We start from the raw sequence: 23,609 nt of genomic DNA, 5'->3' as shown, positions 1-23,609 counted from the left end.
CAGCCGTGGAGCTGTTATGTCGGCTCAGTCACCTTTCGTCTTCAGTTTGCAATGGGGTGCTGTTGAAATAAGAGCTTTAACATTATGTTTTACTTTTTTTATTTTTTATTTATGTAAATAAATAAAAACCCAATCGCACACGAACTACGCCTCACCATAAAGACACAAAAGTAGAAACATTATATTGTTTATTTGAAAGTGCAAATCTTTGTAGATAATCTAAGTTACATTTTTGTTGTTTATCTGTGCTTAACCAGACTTGTCTACATCGATGTTACCTACTGTTTGCTGAAATCTGCCGGTTGCAAAATATCTCAATGCTAACAGCTTCAAACGTTTTTGTAATTATGACTGCGCTTCTATGTAGGTACTAAAACAGTATCAATTATGTCTGTGAGGTTAAATATGCTTCATGCTGTTAATCTATACCCCTTTCATACGTCTTCCTCCCTCAAAAGCAGGATCATTTTTGATCTCGGATCTGAGCTCAGATTGAGGCCTGAGCCAACACAATTGAAATCAAGATCAATATCGGATCCCGTTAGTACAATCCACCCCACTGGTTATCCTAGTTTGAGCTCTCATGTAGTCTGTCTATACTGATTGGATACATACGTAGGTGTTTATATAGTAGAATATACAAAAACAGTGTGCACCCCAGAGTTGAAAGTAATCTCTGTCACACATATATAAAAATCTCCTGATACACACGGTGCACTTCCATAGATAAGTGCTCAGCGTGAGTCAGGGGCTTTGTTTCTGGTGTCCTCTCATTTCCTTATATCACCAAATGCAAAAGAGTTATATGAAGATCACTGACAGGAATTCACCGAGGTCACAAGAAAGTCCTTGGCGATACGGCAGTGCATTGAATAATGCATGATACAGCACAAAGCAGTTTCCAAGGCAACCACCTTTTTAACTCTCACAATTTCATTTCATTGTAATTGTTTGAATCAGAACACCCCCAAAATTTAACAGATTTTGTACTGCTCTTATAGCCTGAGTGACATAAGATGCCTGATTATGTGTTTGTTTGTTTGTTTAACATTTTAAAGTTTTCTTTTGCTCTGCCTTACTGGCACAGACTGTAAAAAGTGATGCTAACATTTGTGGATCTATGTTGAGCAAGTGCACCTTCAATAAAAGGCTGCCTGAATCACAGCCCAGCATGACCTTTGCTTGATGAATATTTTCTCAACTCCCGTCCAAACCCGCATCCAGAACTCTTAATCTTAGAGAAAGCATACACTGAAAATCCCACTGAGCATTTTTAATTGGTCAGTAGGAAACCCAAAGTGAAAACTGTCCTTCAAGATGTTGGAGTGCCAGCATTCAGGCAAACTCTGCTATTCAAAGATAATGCTCCTGTGTTTAGAGAATAGCAGCATTCAGTAAGGAGTAAAGATCCACCTTTACTCCTTACTGCTAACATATTCAAGTCCTTTGGGAGCATTTGATTTATACGTAGGCCAGTGGGAAATCTTTGCCATTAGCTGCTCCCTGGGGATAATTTCACCTACCAACCTAACAGGGTTTGCTAACTTCCAGGAACGGAAGATAGAAAACAATTCCTTTCTCCTAGATGCATCTTACAAATCCCATCCTTACTGTAAGATAAGCCACAGGTGATTTTTCAATCTTTCTTCTCCGAACACAGTCATTTATACACAAAACTTTATATCAGTTACCTGCCTAGGGTTTCATTTATGCATGTTATAAGACAATACAATTCTGTGACTAAAATTAAACATGCACCAAATGGACCACATTGATTTAGATGCTCATGATATGCAAATAAGCCCATCAAAACTGTGTCTGCTGTAATCACTCTACAAGCGGTACAAGTCACCCCATCCGTAAAAGAAATCCTTACCTTACTGTGGTGCAGAATTCTTAATATATGGGTTTGTTTTTTCCAAGTATACCTCCTGTGATCAATTGTAACAGAACAGAAATATCACACAAAGTCATTCATGGCAAAAAGCCAGTGAGAGCTGCACTTGTGACGTACATAAATGTACAGGAAGCTGTTGGGCAATGGAGAAAATGCGTGTCAAAGCAGTCAAGCTATTAATTGCTTGTGGGATTAATTTTACTGTAACGCTGGTGGGGGGAGGGGGAATCAAACCCAATCTCCTACGACCCAGCTGCGCACAGTACTGCTCTGGCAAAAGCGCCAGCTCTGTTGGCGTGGTAATCAGGGGTTATGTACTCCTTAGACTCACTTATATTAAAAAGAGTGTATATAAATATAAACCTCATTGAATATTTTTTATGGGCACCTCATTTGGATGCATTACTACATCTCAAAATACCATATGTGTTTGTGGGTGCATTTATGATAAAAGCATATTAAAATCTTATACAAAAAATGCGACAGTAGCTCTTTTATTAATCATGAGAAGCCTTAAAAATAAGTAATAGAGATCCACAGGTAGAAAGTAGACTTATTTCCATTCCTACCATGACTTAGCACCCCAAGATCTTGTTCACAGGTCACATGACATCATTACAAAGGGCAGATATACAGCAGTGAGGGAGTTAACCTTATCCACTCCAATGACAAGTTGTTCTGGCACAATGAGAGTTTGAAACAATACCACAGGCGTAGTCTCCTATCAGAGACCATGTAGGCCTTATATAGACATAGACCAAACATGAGTGACACTAAACTTGTCCAGTGATCATATTTATTTCCCAAAGGCACTCACTACATTTAATGTAATGGTTGCACAAGTCATATTTTGAACAACACATAGACAGAGCAAGTATGGCTCATTCTAGCTGTTAAAAACTCTTAAGGTAAGCTTGATCTCTTGTAGATCGTGGATATAAGCAATACCATGATAATATAGAAGCAGAACGGCATGCTTTTGTTTCCTTTTACTTTTTTTTATTTATTTTTTGTTGGTTTTTGTTTCGTAGATTTCTTTTTTAAATAACAGACATTAATTATTTTTGCTGCATTCACACTAGGCTATTGCTTGGCCTGGCTACAGCACTGCACCTTGAACTAAAGATGGTGAAGTATAGATCCGTGTACATCAGGGACTGTATCTCGGCAAAGGAATAACAAGAAGCTGGCAGGGTGGTTAAACAGTGTTTACTATTGAACCCATTACACTCAAATGCCATACTGTTTTCAGTTCGATCAATTTGTGGGCTCATGACCCCTTCCTCAGCACCATAACCTTACTGTACTATGAGTCTGCAAAACAGGCACTTTAGGAAAGATTATTTGATCTGTTATTTCTGCCCCTCTGATTTTTCAGTTTCTGGAATTTTACATCATATCTGTCATTTCTACACGTCTTGTCCTGGTCTGTCATTGGATTGTACATAAATCACAAAGAATAGACCAAACACTGTGTTTGTCTTTATATGCTATGTGTCTGCAAAAAAAACCACTTTTTTTTCTTTCTATGGGGCAGACAAGAGATATAAAAGAATATAAATGTGGTGAATTTCAAGGAAACAAACAGTCCCTCGTGTACCCAGACCAATATTGTCCCAACACACAACAGTAAATTTCTCCTTTTGTGTTCTCTTACAGAACCTAATGCAAGGGTCACTAAGACTTCTGTCTACTTTAATGGGTGTCATTGAATCTGCCTTTTGAGTTTTCAAATATCTAAACTGTAACTGTAACCGTAACCGTAACTGCCAAGCGTTAAAGAAAAGGTCTCTTCAGTTGAAGCTGCTTCGTTTACATCTCTTACCACTCTGTGTTTTATTTATGCATTCATTTGCTTAGTCGTAAGGAAGGTAGGAATGATTATAAATAAGCGTAAATAAATAAATGAATTCTCACATTCCCATTATATGTGATAGGGAGTTTTGTTGAAGGCTGTCAGATTGAATTTAAAGAAAATTAAATAACAGTATTTGTATGTATGTATGTGTGTGTATATGTATGTATGTATGTATGTATGTATGTATGTATATGTTTGTATGTATGTCCATATGTATGTATGTATGTATTATTATTATGAATAATAATATGAATTGTATTATTTTTATTCAGTTGCTACTATGAATTATATCCCAAAAAAAGGGATTAAAACTGAACACTTTGAATATTAAAAAAAATACTTTAAAAAAAGTAAAAAACATTCATGAGTCCCCTAGTAGTTCCACTACAGTTTGTCCTAGTCCCTGTTCCTACAGCCTTATGAAATACGGACATGAAAGCTTGGCTTTTCACACACACAGGGCCTGCCAGGGAGAGACATCTGTTATTTAAAAGGTGGAATCCACAAAGTGACAGTAATAGTAATACAATCGCAGCCTTGTTCCTTAGCACATAATATATGTATTAATTCCCCCAATACAGTGGTAATATTTCACATATTATATAACAGCTGACAATATATCATAAAAGTGTGTCTAGGGATTCAGAGGAATCGATTTGCAACAATAGTTTGAGGTTTTCATGTGTATGCTGCACTATATTTAGATATTGTAAAACAGTGTTCCTGCCCAACACTTGTGTGAAGCTGGTCCCAACACAACAAGTGTGGGGAACATTAAACGTGTTAGTAAAAGCACTCGGTGAGTATTCTTCATATACCTCATGTGATAAAGCTTACAAAATCGAGAGAATCTAAGTAAGAATACCAGACTTTTTGTGTTTTGGCTAGTCAAGCATTTCCCAATCTGGTTAGTACTATTAACTAAACTCACCCTTAGGGAAGTTTATTTCTAGTTTTGTTGAAAATAAAACTCCTAGATAAAGTAGATATAAAAAAAGACTGAACAGGGGACAGGAGACTGGGTATGCTTCTTCCCTCAAAACAAATACAATGCTCTGGGGGAATGAGTATTGCATATCCAGTGAATGTGTAAATCAGACTTTGTGGATGTGCATTCACAGAAAAACATGCACGCACACACTCAGACACACAGTGTAAAATGTGTTTTCATGTGCTCTTTAGCATATAAAATCAATCAATGACTTTCATACTCAGGTAGTGTTCTCGCTTTCAGGGACTCCAGGTCAATTCCAAATTAAATCCTCGAACGCACCAGTGGGTATGAATGTAGATAGCAATGGCATTCCCGTTTTTTTATGGAAAAAGTTAATATATCGAAATGCTCTCAGTATTATACAACTAGTGCCCTGTTCACACCTAACCTACTCTTGGTATAGCATGGTCTCGTTTTGTACCGAATTGTTGGCAACCAGGCTACATCTCATTTCCAGTGAGAAACAGGCAAAATTAAAAAGGGAGTATGTTCTGTGTATAACGTTGTTTCTTTGATTTTGAACTATTCTCCACGTTTAATTTTTTTTTAGCAATATGGGTCTCCTTTAAAAGCTTATTTTTATATGGCTTATCTCCCATATACCACAATTTAAAGAAGGAGCTGATACTACTGAAGGAAGCCTATTAGATTCTGCCAAACCCATCTGATTTTTTCAGTGTGAATGCAGCATATTTTAGACAAGTATATTTCAACAACAACAGTAGGACGAAAAGCCCTGAGATTTAATTTTCATGATCATAAAGTTGATATCTTTTGAATATACTTAATAAGACAGCAATTTTTTTTCCAAGACCATGCACAATGAAAGTATTTTTTTCTTTTTCTTTAGTTGTTTTTGTTTGTTTTTTGTTTTTTGTTGTTTTTCTTACAAGCTCTAAGTGTTCATACAGTTTTGATCAATCTTGGATAAGCAGATTCCCACCTTTGTCTTTCAGCTTAATTTGCGATCATTCGAAAAATGGTCTGGTGTTCATTTATTCTTTAAGCAGCTTTGTTTTCTGTCTTCATTACGGCTCCACACAAAACACTTAAAACGGGGATCAGTACGGCTTCACAGGTCAAGACTGTGATAGTTAGACACTAGTTAAGGTCACATGCCCAAAGGAAACATCAGTTGTAACATATATCAACTTATATTCTGCTACTGTTTGTTGCCAATGTGTTAGGCTGGCATACCTGGGTTCTTAATTTCTCTTCTTTGAAACCATTTCCTTATATAAATAGCCATTGTTATGACAGTGATCAAGTAATAAAATATTTTGGCAGCTACTATCTCTCATAGCTTTTCTTTCAGTATATTCTACCATCTTCTTCCATTTTTGGCAAATGAAACTTAAGTCACAAGGGCACAGTGAACAGTTATTTCATATACTGCAGACCACCCTCAGTCCCGAGTCTACATATAACTGGGAGAGATAAGGCACATTTTGGGTCAATTAAAAACCTTCTACTGAGTCTTCCCCCTAAGGGCTTGTCTGTTGTTCTTTTTCTTCAAGTATTATTTTGCTCTCTCTGTCTTTGGTTTGGACAGGTGTTCCATTCTCCACCTTGGGGCTCTCCGGGTACTCGGGTAAATTTGATAAGCTTGTGTTACACTCTTTTTCTCCTTCTTCTCCTTTCTTCTCCTCGTCCATTGGGTTGCATCCAAACGCATCATAGAATTTCCTAATGTCTTCTGGGATGTTTTTCTTCAGGTCCTTGTTTCGGTTTCTTTTAGCCAGTTTTGTTACTGAGCCAAACCTGTTGAAGATATTGTCCTCGGAGGAGGTCTGCTCATGCTTGTCATACTGCTCGGCCTTGAGGCGCAGATTGTTCAGTTTGGAGTCAATGCTTTCCTGTGAGGACGTTGAGAAGCGGTTAGTGTCCAGACTGGCGAAGACAGCTCTCTTCTCTGGGGACAGCATGTCCAGGGAGTGGGCTCTCTGCTCCAGGCCCAGCCGCCGGCGCTCCATGCTGCGGATGGTCGCTGCTCTCTGAAGCTTGTCATGTATCTCCACACTCAGCCGTCTCCTGGTCTCTCTGAACTCTGCTCTCACGTTGGCTTTCCACTCAGCGGCATGAGCTTTTATTTCCCCAACCTGTACAATACAAAAAACAACAACTTGTCAACATAGTCATGGGTGTTAATATCTCAAGTATGTAAGCAAAGCCAATATGGCCATTTGGGGAGAACTACTTTGTGTCTTTATTTAGTTGCAGGGCTATATCGAAGTTCTGAAGTAATGTCACTGAGAAAAGTTGTGAAATAAGATCGGTATACTTTGTAAGCCACTTAAATAATGTGGGGGGACCAAGAGCCCACAGTCCCAAATAGATTTGGAGATTGAGTCTTACATGGGGTTTCTTTTGTTATTATATTTCTGTATTATATTTTCTATTACTCATGCAAATTCAAAGCCAAGATTTGTCTCCATTTGTCGCAGAGACCATGTTCTACTAATGCTAATAAGAGCTTCTTGCATGTAGGGAATATCTGCATTGATAGTTCCAGGCAATTCTTTCTTTGAAGGAACTAAGAAAGTGCATACAAGGCAGGGAGCAGAAGGGTATGTATTTGAAAGATTTTTCTGTGCTTTTAATCAATATATCTCTGCTCTGCTCATGCCTCAGATGCTGATGAGCTTTCTAGGGTGGGTGCAGTAATGCATAACATGCCTGCTTGCAACCCCCCGACATTTTTCCTATTTTGCTGGTCTTTTGCTCTGCGTATGGTGATTTGAAATACTCATAATCGTGTTTTATCATATGACACAATGTCTTTAATGTCATGTTCATGCGTGTCCAGGGCCAGCTAGCGCAGGGCATGACAATCTAGTAGACTCCTACCTCTTCTTTTGTCTTCTTCGAGATGACTCTCAACCAGTCTCCGATCATGCTCAGCACCGCTGCAAAGTAGGCCAGTCCCACCAGGATCCAAAACCAAACCAATGGTTTGTACCACTGCCGGTATTCAATTTTTCTGTCACCACCTGGGAATATGAGATGAATCACATCATCATTACCACAGACCACTCCGAAAGGCATAAGAACATCTAAACTGAGGCAAGTGTAACATAGTAAATACAAAATGTTTGCACATCCGTTTTAAAACCTGCAGTTTAGCATACATTTGTTTCTTCTCTGAATTATATTTCTGTGCCTTTTCATCTTCAATAGCCAGATATCTAAAAATGATGATTCTCTTAACCAGGCTACACTGTGTCCGCACTAAAATAAAAAAATAATCAATAAGATGCAGTTAGTGTCAGAAAGATGAAACCCAAATTAATGGAAATCATTTTACAAATGCAATAAAGAGCTGATCTAGTTTCACATTAATGGCACTTAAAATACCAACAGAAGTAACACCATTTCACATTCACCCCGCAGTTGCTTCAGTGCTCAATAGAAATTATATTTAACATAGTTTGTCCTCTAAATGGTGTCTTCAGTATTGTTCAAAGAAGTATCCTTCTATATAACTGTAATAAAATGAGTGACTTATTTTTATTACATATTTATTCATATCTGTTTTCAGATCCATTATAATGTCTCTGGCATTTATTCACATAATTCATAGAGTTGCATTACACTAGTCTGTTAGGTCAAACGTTGTCTGTGTTATTCAATTTCAAACTGGACATTATCTTATGTAATCAGGACATTTTAAAGTATAAAATATGGAGACAAAATCAAATATGGTTAATTGTGCAATGATTTAATTACCTGCAACATAATCCCCAATTCCTACAGTTGTCAGTGTGATAACTACAAAGTAAATAGCCTCCAATGCCGACCAGCCCTCAATGTGTTTGAAAATCACAGCTGGGATGGTGACGAACACTATGCAGCCGGCCAAGATGAATAGGATTGTGGAGGTCACTCGGATCTTGGTCTGGCTAATCTGCTTGTGCTGCAAACACAGAGGAAAAACACTTATTGAGTGATGAACAATGGCAGGAAAAACATCCAATACATTTTTAGTTGTATTTCAGTGCTCTCCATTTGATCACTGTTTCAGGATAAAGGCGTGGTTTCAGAACAATGAAAGGATGGTCCATTTATCATCTTGCTGACAAATTAACTATGGAACAGGTGAAACAGCTTCAAACAGATTTCCTAAAATAATAATAACAATTATATCTCCTGCTAACTTTATAGCCATTATCTGCAATTAAAAGCTGAACTCAGTATCATGATTTATTAAATTCATTTATAATGGCATGTGTTCTTTCATCTTAGATTGAGAGGAAATGTCAATGCTACAGAAATGGTTTATTAATGTTATATTTTATAGAAGCCAAACAGACCAGTAACATTAAGTAAGATGGATCAAATTAATTTACCAAATAGTTTTTCTTCAGTGGCATGCAAATATGCATTGTTTCCGAAATAGATTACAAGACAATCATGCAAATTTAAAAACAGACTTTTTAGATTCAAATATTTTTTTAACATAATTATGTATACCTTTGCCTATACCAAATCAAAACTTTGCCCTACCTCCAAATCACAAATTACAAATGTGTTGCCTATCTTTTTTAAACAAGTAGAATCAAGTGGCTTCTGGCTATATTTTAAACTTGGATTCGAAACAAGATTGTAGGTTGCAATTAACAAATAGGTAAAAGTTAAGATTATACTTCATGTCTTTAGAGTAACTTATTACTAGATATTTTGTACAGAGCTGTCTGTTGTCTGGTTTGACTGATGTATCGGTCTGTTTATTTGCCTATGGCTTTGCTTTGTCGTATATTGTGCGCTTCGTCTCAATGAGCTGCCGCCAGCACCTGTCTCTTTCCAAACAGCTAAAAAACACGTCTCCATGGAAATCACTACAAGCCTTTGAATTTTCTTCATTGTTTTTTAGTATTCTATACTGAGTGAGTCTAATCCTTAGTTTTCAATAAAATGTGTTCACATCAAGAAACAATGAACCTGGAATGCACTTGGTCCATCACTAGCAATGTCACGCTCTGTATACGAATGAATATCGGGGGCGGCATGGTATTTGAGTTAAATACATTTACAAGCAGTCAAAGCCAATGGTACAGTCAAGCCCTATACCATGTCAGCAATGATACACCTTAGATGGCGAGATAGCAAAGCAATTTATGTCAGAAGGTAGTTCATGTTTTTATTTTGTATCCACAGAGTATCTTTGAGTTGAATTTAGAAGAGGTTGTTTCTGTTGATGCCTTGATCTATTGAGGATTTTAACAACATAGTCCAACAATCATTCAAGCTTCACTAAACAGAATAGCTGTCTTCGCAAGGTAGCCGTGTTCAGAGCCACTCTGAGTCCCAGCTGTCGAAGTTTGCAGTGTTTGAGCCCTTACTGTGTTTTTCATCAGAGAAGACAAGAATCCTAATGATATGATTTCGACCAAGGTTGCCTCCACAGACCAAATCCATAGATGCACGTTTTGTTTTGTTTTGTTTTTCCTTTGGAGATTGAAGTACAATGAAAGGCAAAACCTGTCCTTGTCTAAACATTGCTTTTGTACCTCAAGGCTCCTTACCAAATACACTCCTTATTAAGGCTGAAGCAGGTGCTGTTTCCAACCTCCTAAGTGTTTGGCTCTTCACTGGCTGCAGTCCTCTCCCATTTTATGCATTTTATGTCGAGGTCAGATGGTGTCAAGATCATATATCTTCAACCATCCCATAAGGGATTTATTGTTTATGTGTATCCTTGAAGGACACCTTGCTTATATGTCATGTTTTTCAAATGTATTCTAAATGTAGCTATTGTGTAGAGAATTGGAAAAAAAAATGATGAAATTAAGGCATAAGTATGAAGCTTTAATCTTTAAGATACTGTGCTTTTGACTTACCCTGAATACCTTCTCAACCTTTGCAATGCTTTTCACAAATATCGTTCCCAGCTGGTCCCCTATTCCAGCCAAGAGAAACCCAAAGAGGGGTATGCCAAACAAAGCATATAAGATACAGAATATTTTCCCTCCTTCGGTGCTCGGTGCAATGTTTCCATACCCTTGTAGAGAGAAACAAAAGAAGAAAGCTAGTACTTTTTCCCAGTCAGATGGGACACAAACTGTATTGATCCATGCAATTTAGTACATGCTTAATCAAGAAGCAAGACACTTGGCAAAATGCTGGGAGTTCTTAAAGAGAAACTGATCAACTTTGTATCACATATTTGTTATCCACTAAGTTCAATTGTGCAAATAAAACAAAGCTGGATGAAACAGAAGGGACTGGATTGTAACCCTAGTTTATTACCTCCTTGCCTTGACAAAGTATAATATATTGCTTGTTGAACAGCTAAATGATATTTAAATATTGGGATGCTAATGATGCTAAATACTGATGTCTCTCTTGCTTTTATATTCTTCCTTTGGGAATAAATTAATCTTCATCAGAAAAGGTGTAAATGCCAAATCTGAATAATAAATGGTCCCCTTCATTATTATTTGTATCATTCTTTTTTCTTAATCCATCCTTGGTTTATCATTTATATGGGGATAGCAATTCATTAGACTAACACCTGCATAATATTCACATTCTTTATCTTGCACTGTGATACTGTGGGCTTGGAAATGTTTTTTTCAGTTGTGTAGCAATTCAGCAACTCAAAGTATAATTTATGTCTGCGTGTCCTGTCATTTGCTTTACTTTGTTCAGGTCAATGTGTTTTGGAAACATACATTTATAACAATGCAATCACTACCTGTGGGAAAGTTTGTACAGGTAAGAACATCCTGCCTCTCATTCCCTAATAATAATACATTAATATTCGCTTTTCAATATCTATATAGAGTTACTTGGCGTTTCTGTTTTCTCATTATACATTGGGAATTAGTTTGACTCTCTCTTCGACAGCTTTAGAGCTGTATAACAGGCACAGAAGAGGGTGTCACTTTGCCAAGTCAAATAGTACTGCACTCTCTCTTCCAGCTCCAGTAAAGCTGCGTTGTGATGGATCGGGGTGAGTCCAACAGCTTTGCTAGAGCCATGTGCTGCATTGGAAGGCAATTATGAAAACGTTGTCTCCAAAACAATTCGCCCCCTGAACATGAGTAATAACCACATTGCTGAAAACTGCTTAGTCCTCTACCTTGCTTTGCACTCAAGGCCGATTTAAAATGACATGAAAAACATTATCAATGCCCTTGCTGAACCTTTGCAGTTAAGAACTTCTTTTTATATCAGTTGCGCACCCTGATCAAAAGTGAGATAAACCTGAAGTGCACCTTTCCAAAATTGAAAGAGTCTGTGAAAGATTCTAGGACTTAAATCCAGTGCAAAGATATTATCAAATTGCTGATCTATAGCAGTATTGCAATATAGGTAAGCAGATTGTATTGCACAGATACATATTAAGTACCCAATTGCCTCTGTTCTAAGATAACAATGGAAGAAGGATTTGATCACTATGAAAAACACTAGAAAAAGTATGATTTTATAAACCACACACTACGTTTCAAGACATTGACCTATGCACGATAGATTTGTAGATGATGAATTGGATTTAATACATTTGGTGAAAGTAAAATCTCTGTCTATTGGGGTCCTGACAATTACATTATTCTGATTAGATCCGGCCCTGTGGTTCATAATTTAAATTTTATAATCAGAAAGGACACATTGGAAAACAGGGGAAAATGGTAAGAAGTAATTGCATGGAATGATATAAAAGCCAGCACTTAGATTGAGGTCTTTCCAATATGGGGTGGCATGTTTTCTATCTTTGTAATTATTTTATGTTCTTGCTTCATAAAGTAAGGCATGTGATACCATTATTCATATATCCATTAATGTAGAATGACAATTTATTCAGTTCCTTCACCAAATGGCAGATACAGTAAATAAGAGAAATAATGACAGAACAGGGCTTATCACTTAATGTCAAATTACCTATTGTTGTTATCACTGTCCCTGCAAAGAAAAAGGCACTCCCAAGATCCCAATGGCTTGAGTTGTTGGACGTTTCTCCGATTGGACTCACTCCTGCGTTCACTGCGTCAATGGCGTGCTGCAAGGGAAAATATGTTTCAATGATTAATATAATGTTGTGCTGGTTGTTTCAGACTATACTAATTATTATGATCAAATCTGCAAAATACTGTGTCAACCACGATAAACTGTTTCATCAAGGCAGAATATAGCCATTCATTTATAATTGTAATATATAAATTAATATAGCCATTGTAATATAAAAACACACACCTGTTCCCCTCAAAACAAGGAAAATTGTCATATTATATGCAAATGTGTTTGAACACAGGTGAGTGCTTTCTGGAATATTAAATAGTATTGCCGTAGTGCATTAGCTAATTATGTGTGACAGAAGGCTTCTATTAAATGAGTCATTGTTTTTAAGTGCACAAATACACAGGGAAGAGATGCATTTTCTAGGCAACAACTCAAGAGCAACCAGCAGGATTTCCTGTGAACAGATGGGCTTTGTGTATGTGAACGCAGTAGATGACTCTGCATTTATTTGTCATATGTAAAATGTAGGTGTTTAGGCATATAAAATTACTTTGAAGGGGAAGTAATGGGCCAGTGTCTTGCAAGGCGTAATTAAAATCCTTGTGGTCCAACTAATCTTATAAAGACTGTAATGTGGTTTAAATGCCATTGCACGTTGATGACACAATATTCAACCATGCAAACCCATTATAACTACAACACTATAAAACAACACAAAGCACATTATAATGTATATTATAATGCACATTTTCAGATTTTCCTCTTGAGTTCTCTATTTTAAGGATCCCTACAGTAAACCACACAAACAAATGGATCTAAAAACCCTTTTGAAATTCTAAAGCACAATGTTTTTTGGCAGGTAGAGGGGAAGTAACAAGACGTCGGAGGAATAGTGATATATGATCCAGTATTGTGACTAATCTGCTTACTGGACCCAATACATGACACCTGCAGCAAAACCATTCACAAAGAAATACAGCCCCAGTCAGCCAGCAGATCAAACATACATTCATCTTTAGAAACCATAGTATCGTTTGAAGTCTTTTTGATGGGTAAATTGATTTGTGGAAAGTGACCACAACATGAGACTGCAGATGGACTATTTTAGTTCTTCCTGGTGAGCAAAATTAGATCACTTTAATGTAATGCTGTCCTCTTCTTTCAGTGCAGAACATTGGATTAATAATTATTCAAGTTGAAAAAAAAAAACTATAATGCTGAAATAAATGTATAGCCTCCATACAATCAGCTAATGTAATGGACTGAAATATTATTATTATACGGCTTCTCTGTCCCTCAGCTCATTGCAAAAGGAAGTAGCTATTAGGTATTCCCATACACTTCACTACTTCTCTTATGGGATCTTACTGGCTTAATGTGGCTTTACCTCTACAAAGAGCTTCCACTTAGAATTATTTACTCAAACACTCATTATTGCATCACTGCGTTAAACTTCCGATAGATAAGCTGTTCAGAGAGAACATGATAAACACATGTTTTGATATGTATATGTGCAGACATTTGTTACTGTGACATGAATGAGTCTCTGCATATACTGGAACACAGATGTACTGGCCTCACCTTAACTGAAAGAAATGTGTCTGAAAGCATTATAACTCTCGCCTAAGGTGTCTTTCCCAACGAGCGCAGAAACTCATGAAATTGTAGCCTTGTTTTCTCCTACAGGCAATGTTGTGCTCAGAGACAGCTCAGCACAATGTTTCTGGACTTTTTAAACAGTAGGAATTGCATATTGGAGAAAGTGTATTTAAGCTGATAGATAGGCGTTCCAGTTCCAGTTGGATATAAAACAAGCGATCACTGCTTTCTTCTTAACTTATTAGGTAGGTTATACTGCATTGTTTCTGACTATAATAACTTTCTTTTTACTCGACTGGGCTATTGACCTGCAGGGGTCTAAAACAGCTGCTTACTTTGCTTCTGCTCAGACATCTCAAAATGTAGAAATCCACCTGGGAACCTCCTTCCCTTCAGTCAGTCTTTAAAAGCATGCCTGGGGACAACTAGAGAATCTTCTATCTGTCTACACCGAATGTGCTGACAATGTGACAGTGATGGAAGAACATAAAATAACTGCTAATTCACCATGGTAGACGCACAACAGAAAGTTTTCAAATTAAACTGAGCATTCTCAATTAATATCAGCATCCGATGCATGGCGCTATGAAAGCCTCATTTGCAATACAAATAGCAAGTGTTTGAATTTCCCATTACTTTTATTTGATATGACTATCTCTGTTGTTATATGCCATAGAATATACATTATTTTCTTTTCTGTGTGTGTTTGCTTCACACTTCAGATGCTTCTCCAAAGCATCCAATCTCCAATGAAAAGCAATCGTAATAACAAAAATATAAAAATTATACTTACAAATTGATAAATATACATGACCATACAAATGACCATAATATAAACTTGGCCTTACATGGTTTCTGTGTTTACATGGTTTCTGTTTCCTTCTATATGACTTTTTCTGAAGAGTAAGAACCATCTTTCTGAATATATTGTTTCTGAATGCACCTTCTTCTCACATCTGATCAAATCAAATCTTCTCAATGTTTTCTGCATGTTGATGGAGATTCTCAGGCAATGGCTAACAGTTCATTTTTGTGCGCCAATCATTCTACAATGTTATCTGTGGGTAGTCTAACACTCCCAAAAGGGAAAGGTAAAATACTTTCCTTGAACCACAGCAGCATACTGTACGTCGTCAGTACGTTGACAGCATCAACTTCCTCAAAGAAAAACATACTGGCCGGCACAATGAATAATTGATTTCTCCCCAGCTGCTCTGCAGTCACAGTAAAGATTTTATTTCAGGCTTCCACGAGAAATATGGAAGCTTTATGTGCATTGATTTTTAAACTTTGCTGCGTTTTTTTGTTCTTAAAGATGTACTGTGACAGTGACAATAAGAGTGCCTATGTAAAAACTGGCCCACAGAAAAAGAGCCACAGAGATAAAACAAGATATTGTTCAGAGAGTATTAATATGCCAGGCAATTTTCCTCTGCCTCACTGTAGTGTCATAAAGAGAACTTGAGATGGATTTAAAAGCCAACATACCAGTCTTGTATTGAAAGCATAGATGCCATACGCCGAAATTATAGTAAAAAAAGGAGTACCTAATTTTTAGAAAACAATAATTTTGTTCCTATATTTTTGGGTCAATTGATGAATGATGCTATATCAGCTGCTCCAAATAGCCTGGGAGCATGTGTATTAACTAAGGCAATCGAGATTCTCTCTTTCAGGAAAAGGGACCCATCTGCTTCCTGGATATTATTGGTCCCTTGACATCAACAGTCAATTTGAATTTACAATAAATTACTATCGTATTGAATTTGTTATTTCGTGGCTTTCTATCAAACAGGCTGTTTTAGACAACATCAAACGGGTTGTTTTCCAGCTCTTGTTTGTGGCGCTGAGCAATAGCAGCAGAGCTCTTAAATACACACTGCAGCAGGAATGCCATGAACGCAGTACAATGCAGTACCCAGGAACACGATGCGTTGGGCTGCTGGCTGAATCGGTCTGCTGTTGTGCTCTATTGCTCATCGAAGAGCTCCTCATGCTGATAAGCTGACTGCAGGTGGTAAAACAAAGAGTGCCAGCCCGCTTAAAGTGGCAATGCCTCTGTCCCCTGTGCAGCTTCACAGTGTGACAGATCAGTTTGTTGTCCGCTTGCTGCATTTTCTTCTCCTACTTATATTGATGTGCCTTCAGGTTCTTTCTTTGTCAGCTGAAATTATCTTAAATCTCCCAAAGGAATTTTGAGTTGTCAGAACTTCAACCATAAAACATAAAATACCACATTTCCATGTTCTTTTAAAAAAACACATTCAAATAGTAAAACATTTGTTTTTTTATGATGTTGCACTATATCAAATTGTTTACATCTTTGAAGAAGGTAAAGAGGATGCAAAATAATTGTAGACCTTTACTGTCCAATTCTATTGAATTGGGTGTGTGTGACTCCTAATGCGGTGGCTTCTCAAATTAATTGCTCAGCAGTTCAATCATGTCCTGTGTTTTTTCAGCTCAGGGAGTTGTACATGCTGCTATGTTTCTAACACAATTACAAGGCTTTCGTCAGATTGGAGTCTGTTTTATAGACTTGGAGAATCTGAGCTAAGCATAAAACAAGTGCAGTCGTTTGTTGTAGCAAATGTTTTATGTTTATCACGGAGATAGATCCCAAGTACCCTTCCACTGATTGTGATGCTGTATTTCATGGCTAAAAGATACAAATTGGCAGGATTGGAAACTTGAGTGATACTCTGTAATTATTTGTCAGACAATCTGATTAGGCAATTGCATGAAGGGTTACATGCTACAAGTTAAAGAGTACTGCACAATGCACATTACTGACGTTAGCACAATATGCCACAGTAAAGCAATCACAATCAAATTTCAAAACTGATCAAAATGTTCTTTAAGGGTCAGAAGTGAGATATGTTTTCACTTGGAAAGCACCTACATCGTAATTATTGTACCTTTTTGTCAACTTTTTTTTCCCTTTTTTATAAATCAAACTTTGAATGACAGAAACACAAAATGAAATTACATCACAAAATACTGTGGTAAAATCGCATAAAGAGCTTTAGTAGATGTGCCACATCACATGCTTAAGTTTTCAATTACCCTCTCCATATGTCCTGAAGACTGCTAACTAAGCGCTGTATAAATGTGGATGTTTGTGCTGTGCGCACATTCAAATGTGAGATATTTCATGTTTAATTCAGCAAAGGGTTTGAGGAGCTATGCAGAAGGTGTTGTTTATGCAGCATATAATACCACAATATACAGTGTGCTACGAGAGCACCAACAGCACCTTTACCAATAGTTTGTTATTCTATTTAGTCCTCAAGACGACATTAGCATTTATTTACTCGCAATATTTCTCTCCCCTTGCCAACTGCCTGCATTTTTTTAGCAAAACTAAACGTAATACCCAGGAGAATGACCTTAATGTTCTGCGGCTATGTTGTTCAGGTTTGTATTGTTTTCTTTTCATGACAACCACTCCGCTACACAGTGGGGCACAAATCTCAAGTGTCATTACAGCGGATTTTCAGGGAATCCTGATCCTGTCACATGACCCACAGAACTACAGCCTATTGGTGCCTGACACCTAGAAATCTTCTAGAAATTTATAAAAATCCGATCCCCACTGATATTCCAGGTTCCATAGGTGACAGTGCAGACAGCCTCGCTTTTTCAAATGTTACCTCACCTGTATCAGTACTTCGAGCTCCCGTGGAGAGACACAAGGGTGCTTCAGGAGGAATTCGGATTTCTCCAAGGTGATCGTGTTCTTCTGGTTGCTCTCGAATGGCTGCTCCAAAGCACGAAACACCAGTCCCCCTATGACCAGGTACGCCACCACCACTACGAAGATGGCCAGCACCGTCTTCCACTTCATCACTGTCTGCAGCGAGAGAGAGCTGCTGTCCAGACTGGCCACCATCGTGGTCCGGGAGGATATGGACAGCCTAGGGAGCGGACAGTGGCCATTGGGCTTGGCATCACAGACTGGACTGGACTGAACTGGACTGGACATACTGGCTTGAACCACCACTGTGGAGAGGGAGACAAAAGAGATGTTGACATGATTCCAGGAGACAAATCCTTATTGCACACTTTAAAATCAACTAAATTTGGAGGATATTTAGTCCTCAACCTGTTGTACGAGCCTTCTGGTTGAAGTACCCACCAGGAACAGCCTAAAAGAGAGTTGATTTGGTTCCACATATTGTGTTTTGGATAACCTAAGTACCTGGCAGTACATCTGTAGTTCAGCATTTTCCTTAGTTTGTATTAAAAGCATCCAGGGCCTTGAAAGTGTCAATTTAGCATGGTTACACAGGAAATTTACCTCCGACTTCGTGCTCAATCCAAATACCTTAACTGATAGATTGAAGTTTGAAAAACAATTGCAGGAGGAGATTAAATCACTGAGAATAATGGCTTGTAATGCCAATGCTAGCTGCAGTGTAGCAGACTGCAGCAGGGAAAGCTTGGACTGACTAAGCTAAAGGCATTGTGTCTGATGCTGTGGTGTAAATGACATCATCTGTATAAAACACACTGCCTGAAAGTTTATAAATGAATCAGAAACAGCAAATGAAGCTGAGATTAATGAGAGTCTTTCACAATAAAGACCATTAAATAGGTCAAAATGCAGAACAAAGAAAGACCCAGCTGTGTCTAATTAATACAATATAATACAGACTATATACTATCTACAGTATATCGAATTAGTGTCTTCAAATAAACAATAATCTACCCAATGTCACTTTCCCAAATAACACAGCTCTTCAATTAAGGTCTCAAATTGAAATAGATTGCATTCATTTACGATCTATTCAAATATTGCTCATGGTGCAGCAGCATTTGTGCTGTAAGGATTCGAATCAATGTTGAAATAATAAAACGGGCGCTGTGCTGTCTTCAGGATAATAGGTGACGGAGTCAAGTACCAAGACCTTGGATTGTCAGAAACTGCTGATATGGTTCAAAAGTAAAGGCAGTGGAAAAGGTCAGAGAAGCTGGGAAAACATTTCAACCAGCAGAATAGTAGACAATGATAAAAAATCCGCTTTTATTTCTACTCTTAGAATTACGACCTTAAATCTGACATGGCTGGCTAATCACTGAAATGGGAATTGCAACTGGGAATCATTGGTTTTCTAATGGGCAATGTGATTATGTGCAGAATGTAAGGGATCAATGAAGCTGAGGGACAAACCAAAGACCCAATAACATCTGTCACACTTTGGATTCTGTTGTGTCAGCATTTGTTTGGGAAAACGAAACGCAATGCAAAAGTTTTGCAAAGAAGAACCAAACCTATGCAAAATTCAACGCACTTTCTGACACCAAATGTATTTACTGCAGGTTCTTATTGTTTAATTCAATTAAAGTATTTGATATTCACCACATAACTCAATACTGTTTATAGAGTCAGCAACATTACTAATCAGTTTAAACAGAATTATTCTATGGTGACTAACAACTTTAAATATGTGAGAGAAACAGCTTTGTGGATGGGGCTTTTTATTAATTACCTGCAGTGTTAAACACTTCTGTCTGCATCAGTGATTTCCTAAAGTATTTGGAGGGCACTTATTTGAGCCATGTCCACTTTTCTGAGTGACTCAAGGAAGCTTCGACTCCTAACAGGAGCTCATAAGGAAAGCAGCCACCCACTCATAGCTGGGAGCTGTAAACCCCATTCCTTGACAGGACTGATATGACAAATAAAACACACTGCGACAAGGAGAGTATGCGCTGTGCTGTAGTTAAAGGTACTTAGTATAATGACTAATAAAGGTAGACACACATTTCTAGACCTCTACATATACATATACAGCATACCAACTTAATACAGTTCAATTCTGCAAGTATGAGTATAATAAAACAATGGTATTAAATATATTCATAAATACACACACAAACATACATACATATACACACATACACATTGCTCAGATTTAACTGAGACTGTGACAGTTTAATTCTGATCATTCATATCCACTGGCATTTAATAGTTAATGGCTGTGTCAATGCTGCTTATGCCTTCTAGGACATCCCTGTCCTAGGAATGCTCCACACAAACACTGCAACTGGGTAAAGCAACAGCACACACTCTCCTTGTAAAATATCGACCTTTCCAGTAGTGCCAAAAGATCTAATTATGTATGCAGTAAATGTTTGCCCAACACCTCTTAAGTAATTTTGTAATCTACTCATTTGAATTGTGTATATTATCTTTCCCATTAATGGAGTTCAATTAAATATATTACTATTTATATTACAAGATTACAAAAGAACTATCACACAGTTCCAATTTTGCGCAGACTTCATTTTTTAAAACAATAGTAATCCTCTGGTGCCTGACTTGAACCAGTCGTATGCCTCATTTGAATGGGGTGGTGCCACACTGACACACATATGTTCCTGCTGCTTCACTCACTCATATTAATAATGCACAGCATTCTTTTCAGTCCGTTGGCTTGTAGCTCTTCATTACCATAAAAATGTTTTCCAGATTGTTAATAGAGAGGTAAACCATTAATGTCAGCCATGGCCTTCAGAGACTACACTAACTGCAATATGACGATTGTTGTACTTTATCTATTACCAATTGAAAGGAAAATATGTGTTTTAGCCTATCGTAACTACCATAATACAGTGTATGTTTGGCTGGAATACTGAAATACTCAATATTCAATGAAAATTTAAGTATTTTCTATTCAAAGGTCTAGATAAAATAAATATAGATAAATAAATTAAATGAAATCCAATAAAAAACAAGGATTTTGTAAATCATTTTGTTTCAGTTACACATTCTAAGATTTTAGGCAGTAATAAAGTTGGGAATGTTTGAATATGTATCCTGGGGAGTTAATCTAATGTTTTGATATGAAATCATTTTGAATTTAATGTTTTAAATGTAGACTTATATGTGTGTTCACACTGTTAAAAAATTATACAAATACTGATTCATGTAGTCTTATAAAATGGAATTCATATTTTGCATGGTCAGCAGTTGTCAAACAGAGATTTATTCTATTAAATCTTTATGAGGAGAACATGAAGCTTGCAGAAGATATGTTTAATAGACTGTTAACAGACTGTTTCTCTTAAGTCATGTTTTTAAGAGGAATATATCCAGATGTCTTGGCTATCTTCTTGAGCAATGGTCTACCTCAATCTTCAGTAGCCCGTCCTTCAGGTTTTATAGAGTTTTCCATCAGTAGCTAAACAATAATCTTGACTAAAGTCTTTAATTGGTTAATTTAAGTAATTTAGAGATTTGTTGTAATTAAAACCAAAAACCCTTTGACTCTATGGGATCTATGGCTGGAGACATTTTGCCCTAGCAGATACACCAGGTGTGTCCTGAATATACAGGCAGCACATTGGGACTACGAGTTAGAATAATGTAATGGAGGCTTTCAGTGTCTCAAATTTCAAGTATTACAATGGGTGTTTGATGATGCATGTATCTTTTAATATTTTTTATCATGCATTTTTTTTAATAAAGTGATATATTTCAATTAATGCACTCATTTAGGCACTCAAAGCTCCTGCGTGTTTATGCATATGGGAGGGAGACCCTCCTGAACGTGCTCCACATACAAGATTGCCCATTGCTCAGAGCTCCTACTCCCACCAGATGAAGTCACGTCACCCCATAATTCATCACTCACACTTCTGCAGCGCTCAGCTTACCTTTCATAACTGGTTATGACAATTCAAATATACTGTGGCTTTTACTGGAGTTGAAAATACATATATATATATATATATATATATATATATATATATATATATATATATATCAATTTCGAAATCCATTTAAAATTACTGAAGCATAAAAAAGTACAATTGCCTTCATATTTTTAAATTGGTGAAGATATCCTTTTATATATATTTTTAAAAAGCATAAATAATGAATTCATTGCATTCCTCATACAATATTCACCTTGTGGCTCATGTTCTTTCGCAGTGGTTTTCCTTGTTGCACCTGGGAAATAGAAATAATCATGAAAGGACCCTTAATTTCTACATATACACCGCTTTGGGGGTTTAATGGTTCTCTCAAATTAAATCCACAGCTGTAGGGGGGGATACCCCTGCTCTGAGTGGAATTAACCCTCATGTCATGTCTGGAAAGAGTTGATACGCATGGAAATGAGAACAGAACAATGCCAGAAAAGCGATTTAAATGGTAATATATGCCACTGGTCGGTCGCATCTCAGCTCTTTATCTAGTCACATGCCTACAACAGTGTTTTCCTGGCTTTGACAGGCTGCAGGCTTTCCCCCCAGCTGTCTACTCCCAGATATTTCCCACTGAGAGCATTTAAGCAAACGGCACATCGGAGCCCACGGCATACACCCACTCCTAAGACAAGGCTCTGAAGCCAAATAGGAGCGGCTTTTGTTTTTAGTGGTCAACGGCGGAACAAAATGCAAAAATACCGCATATGTCTGGCATTTCCAATTCATGTAATCATGCTGATACAAAGGACACCCAGCAGACTGAGAAATAACAGTTAAATAAAACCCAATTGGAAATTGTGTTTGGTTTCATTTAAAAATATGTATAATACAAATGCAAAGTATTTATTTGGAAGATTTAGGCTTCTGGAACATACGCACACAATTAATAATGTATTTTATCCAGTACTGTTTTGCCCAAGTTCCTTTTACACACTGCAGTGTTGCAAAAACAGATCATAACACATCATCAACTTTCCCCTGTCTTAATAAAAGATGCGTTTACCAACCTTGCTGAGGATCCCAGTTCACTTGCTTTCTTGGATTCTCAATTGGAAATTTCATCTCGATATTTCGCTTTATTGAATACAAAGAATAAAATCTCTGCCCAATGCTGCATCCAAAAAAATATTTAGGGATCTATTGTGGCTGCGCCCTTTTGCTGTATCCTCTGGTTTCCAACTCGGAAAGTGAAAGAAGGTAAACGGATCAAAACGCATCATCTGTAGCTTCTTGTATCCTCAGCTTCACAAAAAGAAACGTGATGCACACTAGGGCAGATTGGTGATGATCATTCTCAGTCCTGTGGATCAGTCTACTAACACCCAGGCACTACTGCTCCAATGCACTGCAGCATATTTCACACGTCAGTCCTCTCCTTTAGTAAACAGGGAAGGTACAAGTGGACTACATCTTCGCAAGAAAGCAGGAGATGAACTTCACGCCAGGACACCATCTAAGAAGGCAGCACCACCACACTGAGCTGAGCACCGCAGTACAGTCCTGAGGTAGACTTCAATAGATCGTGTCATTGCACAATTGTCTCCAATGCAGCAGAGCTTTTTTTCCCCCCTACTCCCACCCTCTCC

General features: G+C 37.4%; 1 protein-coding gene across 2 annotated transcripts; it reads right to left on the bottom strand.

Annotated features, from left to right (window-relative positions):
* Positions 1 to 2,409: 2,409 nt before the first annotated feature.
* Positions 2,410 to 23,520, bottom strand: LOC136717140 (potassium channel subfamily K member 10-like). 2 transcript variants are annotated; one of them, XM_066694622.1, is made up of 7 exons: positions 23,027 to 23,520; positions 17,966 to 18,284; positions 12,631 to 12,748; positions 10,587 to 10,747; positions 8,476 to 8,662; positions 7,597 to 7,739; positions 2,410 to 6,848 (listed from the first exon to the last, which is right to left on the bottom strand). In XM_066694622.1, the coding sequence occupies exons 1-7, from the start codon at positions 23,083 to 23,085 to the stop codon at positions 6,234 to 6,236; spliced, it is 1,602 nt and encodes a 533-aa protein (XP_066550719.1). In that variant the 5' UTR covers positions 23,086 to 23,520; the 3' UTR covers positions 2,410 to 6,233. The 2 variants fall into 2 exon arrangements, with proteins under 2 accessions (XP_066550719.1, XP_066550718.1); XM_066694621.1 differs by lacking the exon at positions 23,027 to 23,520 and having other exon boundaries at positions 17,966 to 18,298.
* Between the last annotated feature and the right edge of the window lie 89 nt (positions 23,521 to 23,609).

This window comes from Amia ocellicauda, chromosome 21 (assembly GCF_036373705.1).
Source record: "Amia ocellicauda isolate fAmiCal2 chromosome 21, fAmiCal2.hap1, whole genome shotgun sequence".
Lineage (NCBI taxonomy): Eukaryota > Metazoa > Chordata > Actinopteri > Amiiformes > Amiidae > Amia > Amia ocellicauda.
Note: the sequence above shows the minus strand (reverse complement) of the source record. Positions and strands in the feature narration are given on the sequence as shown.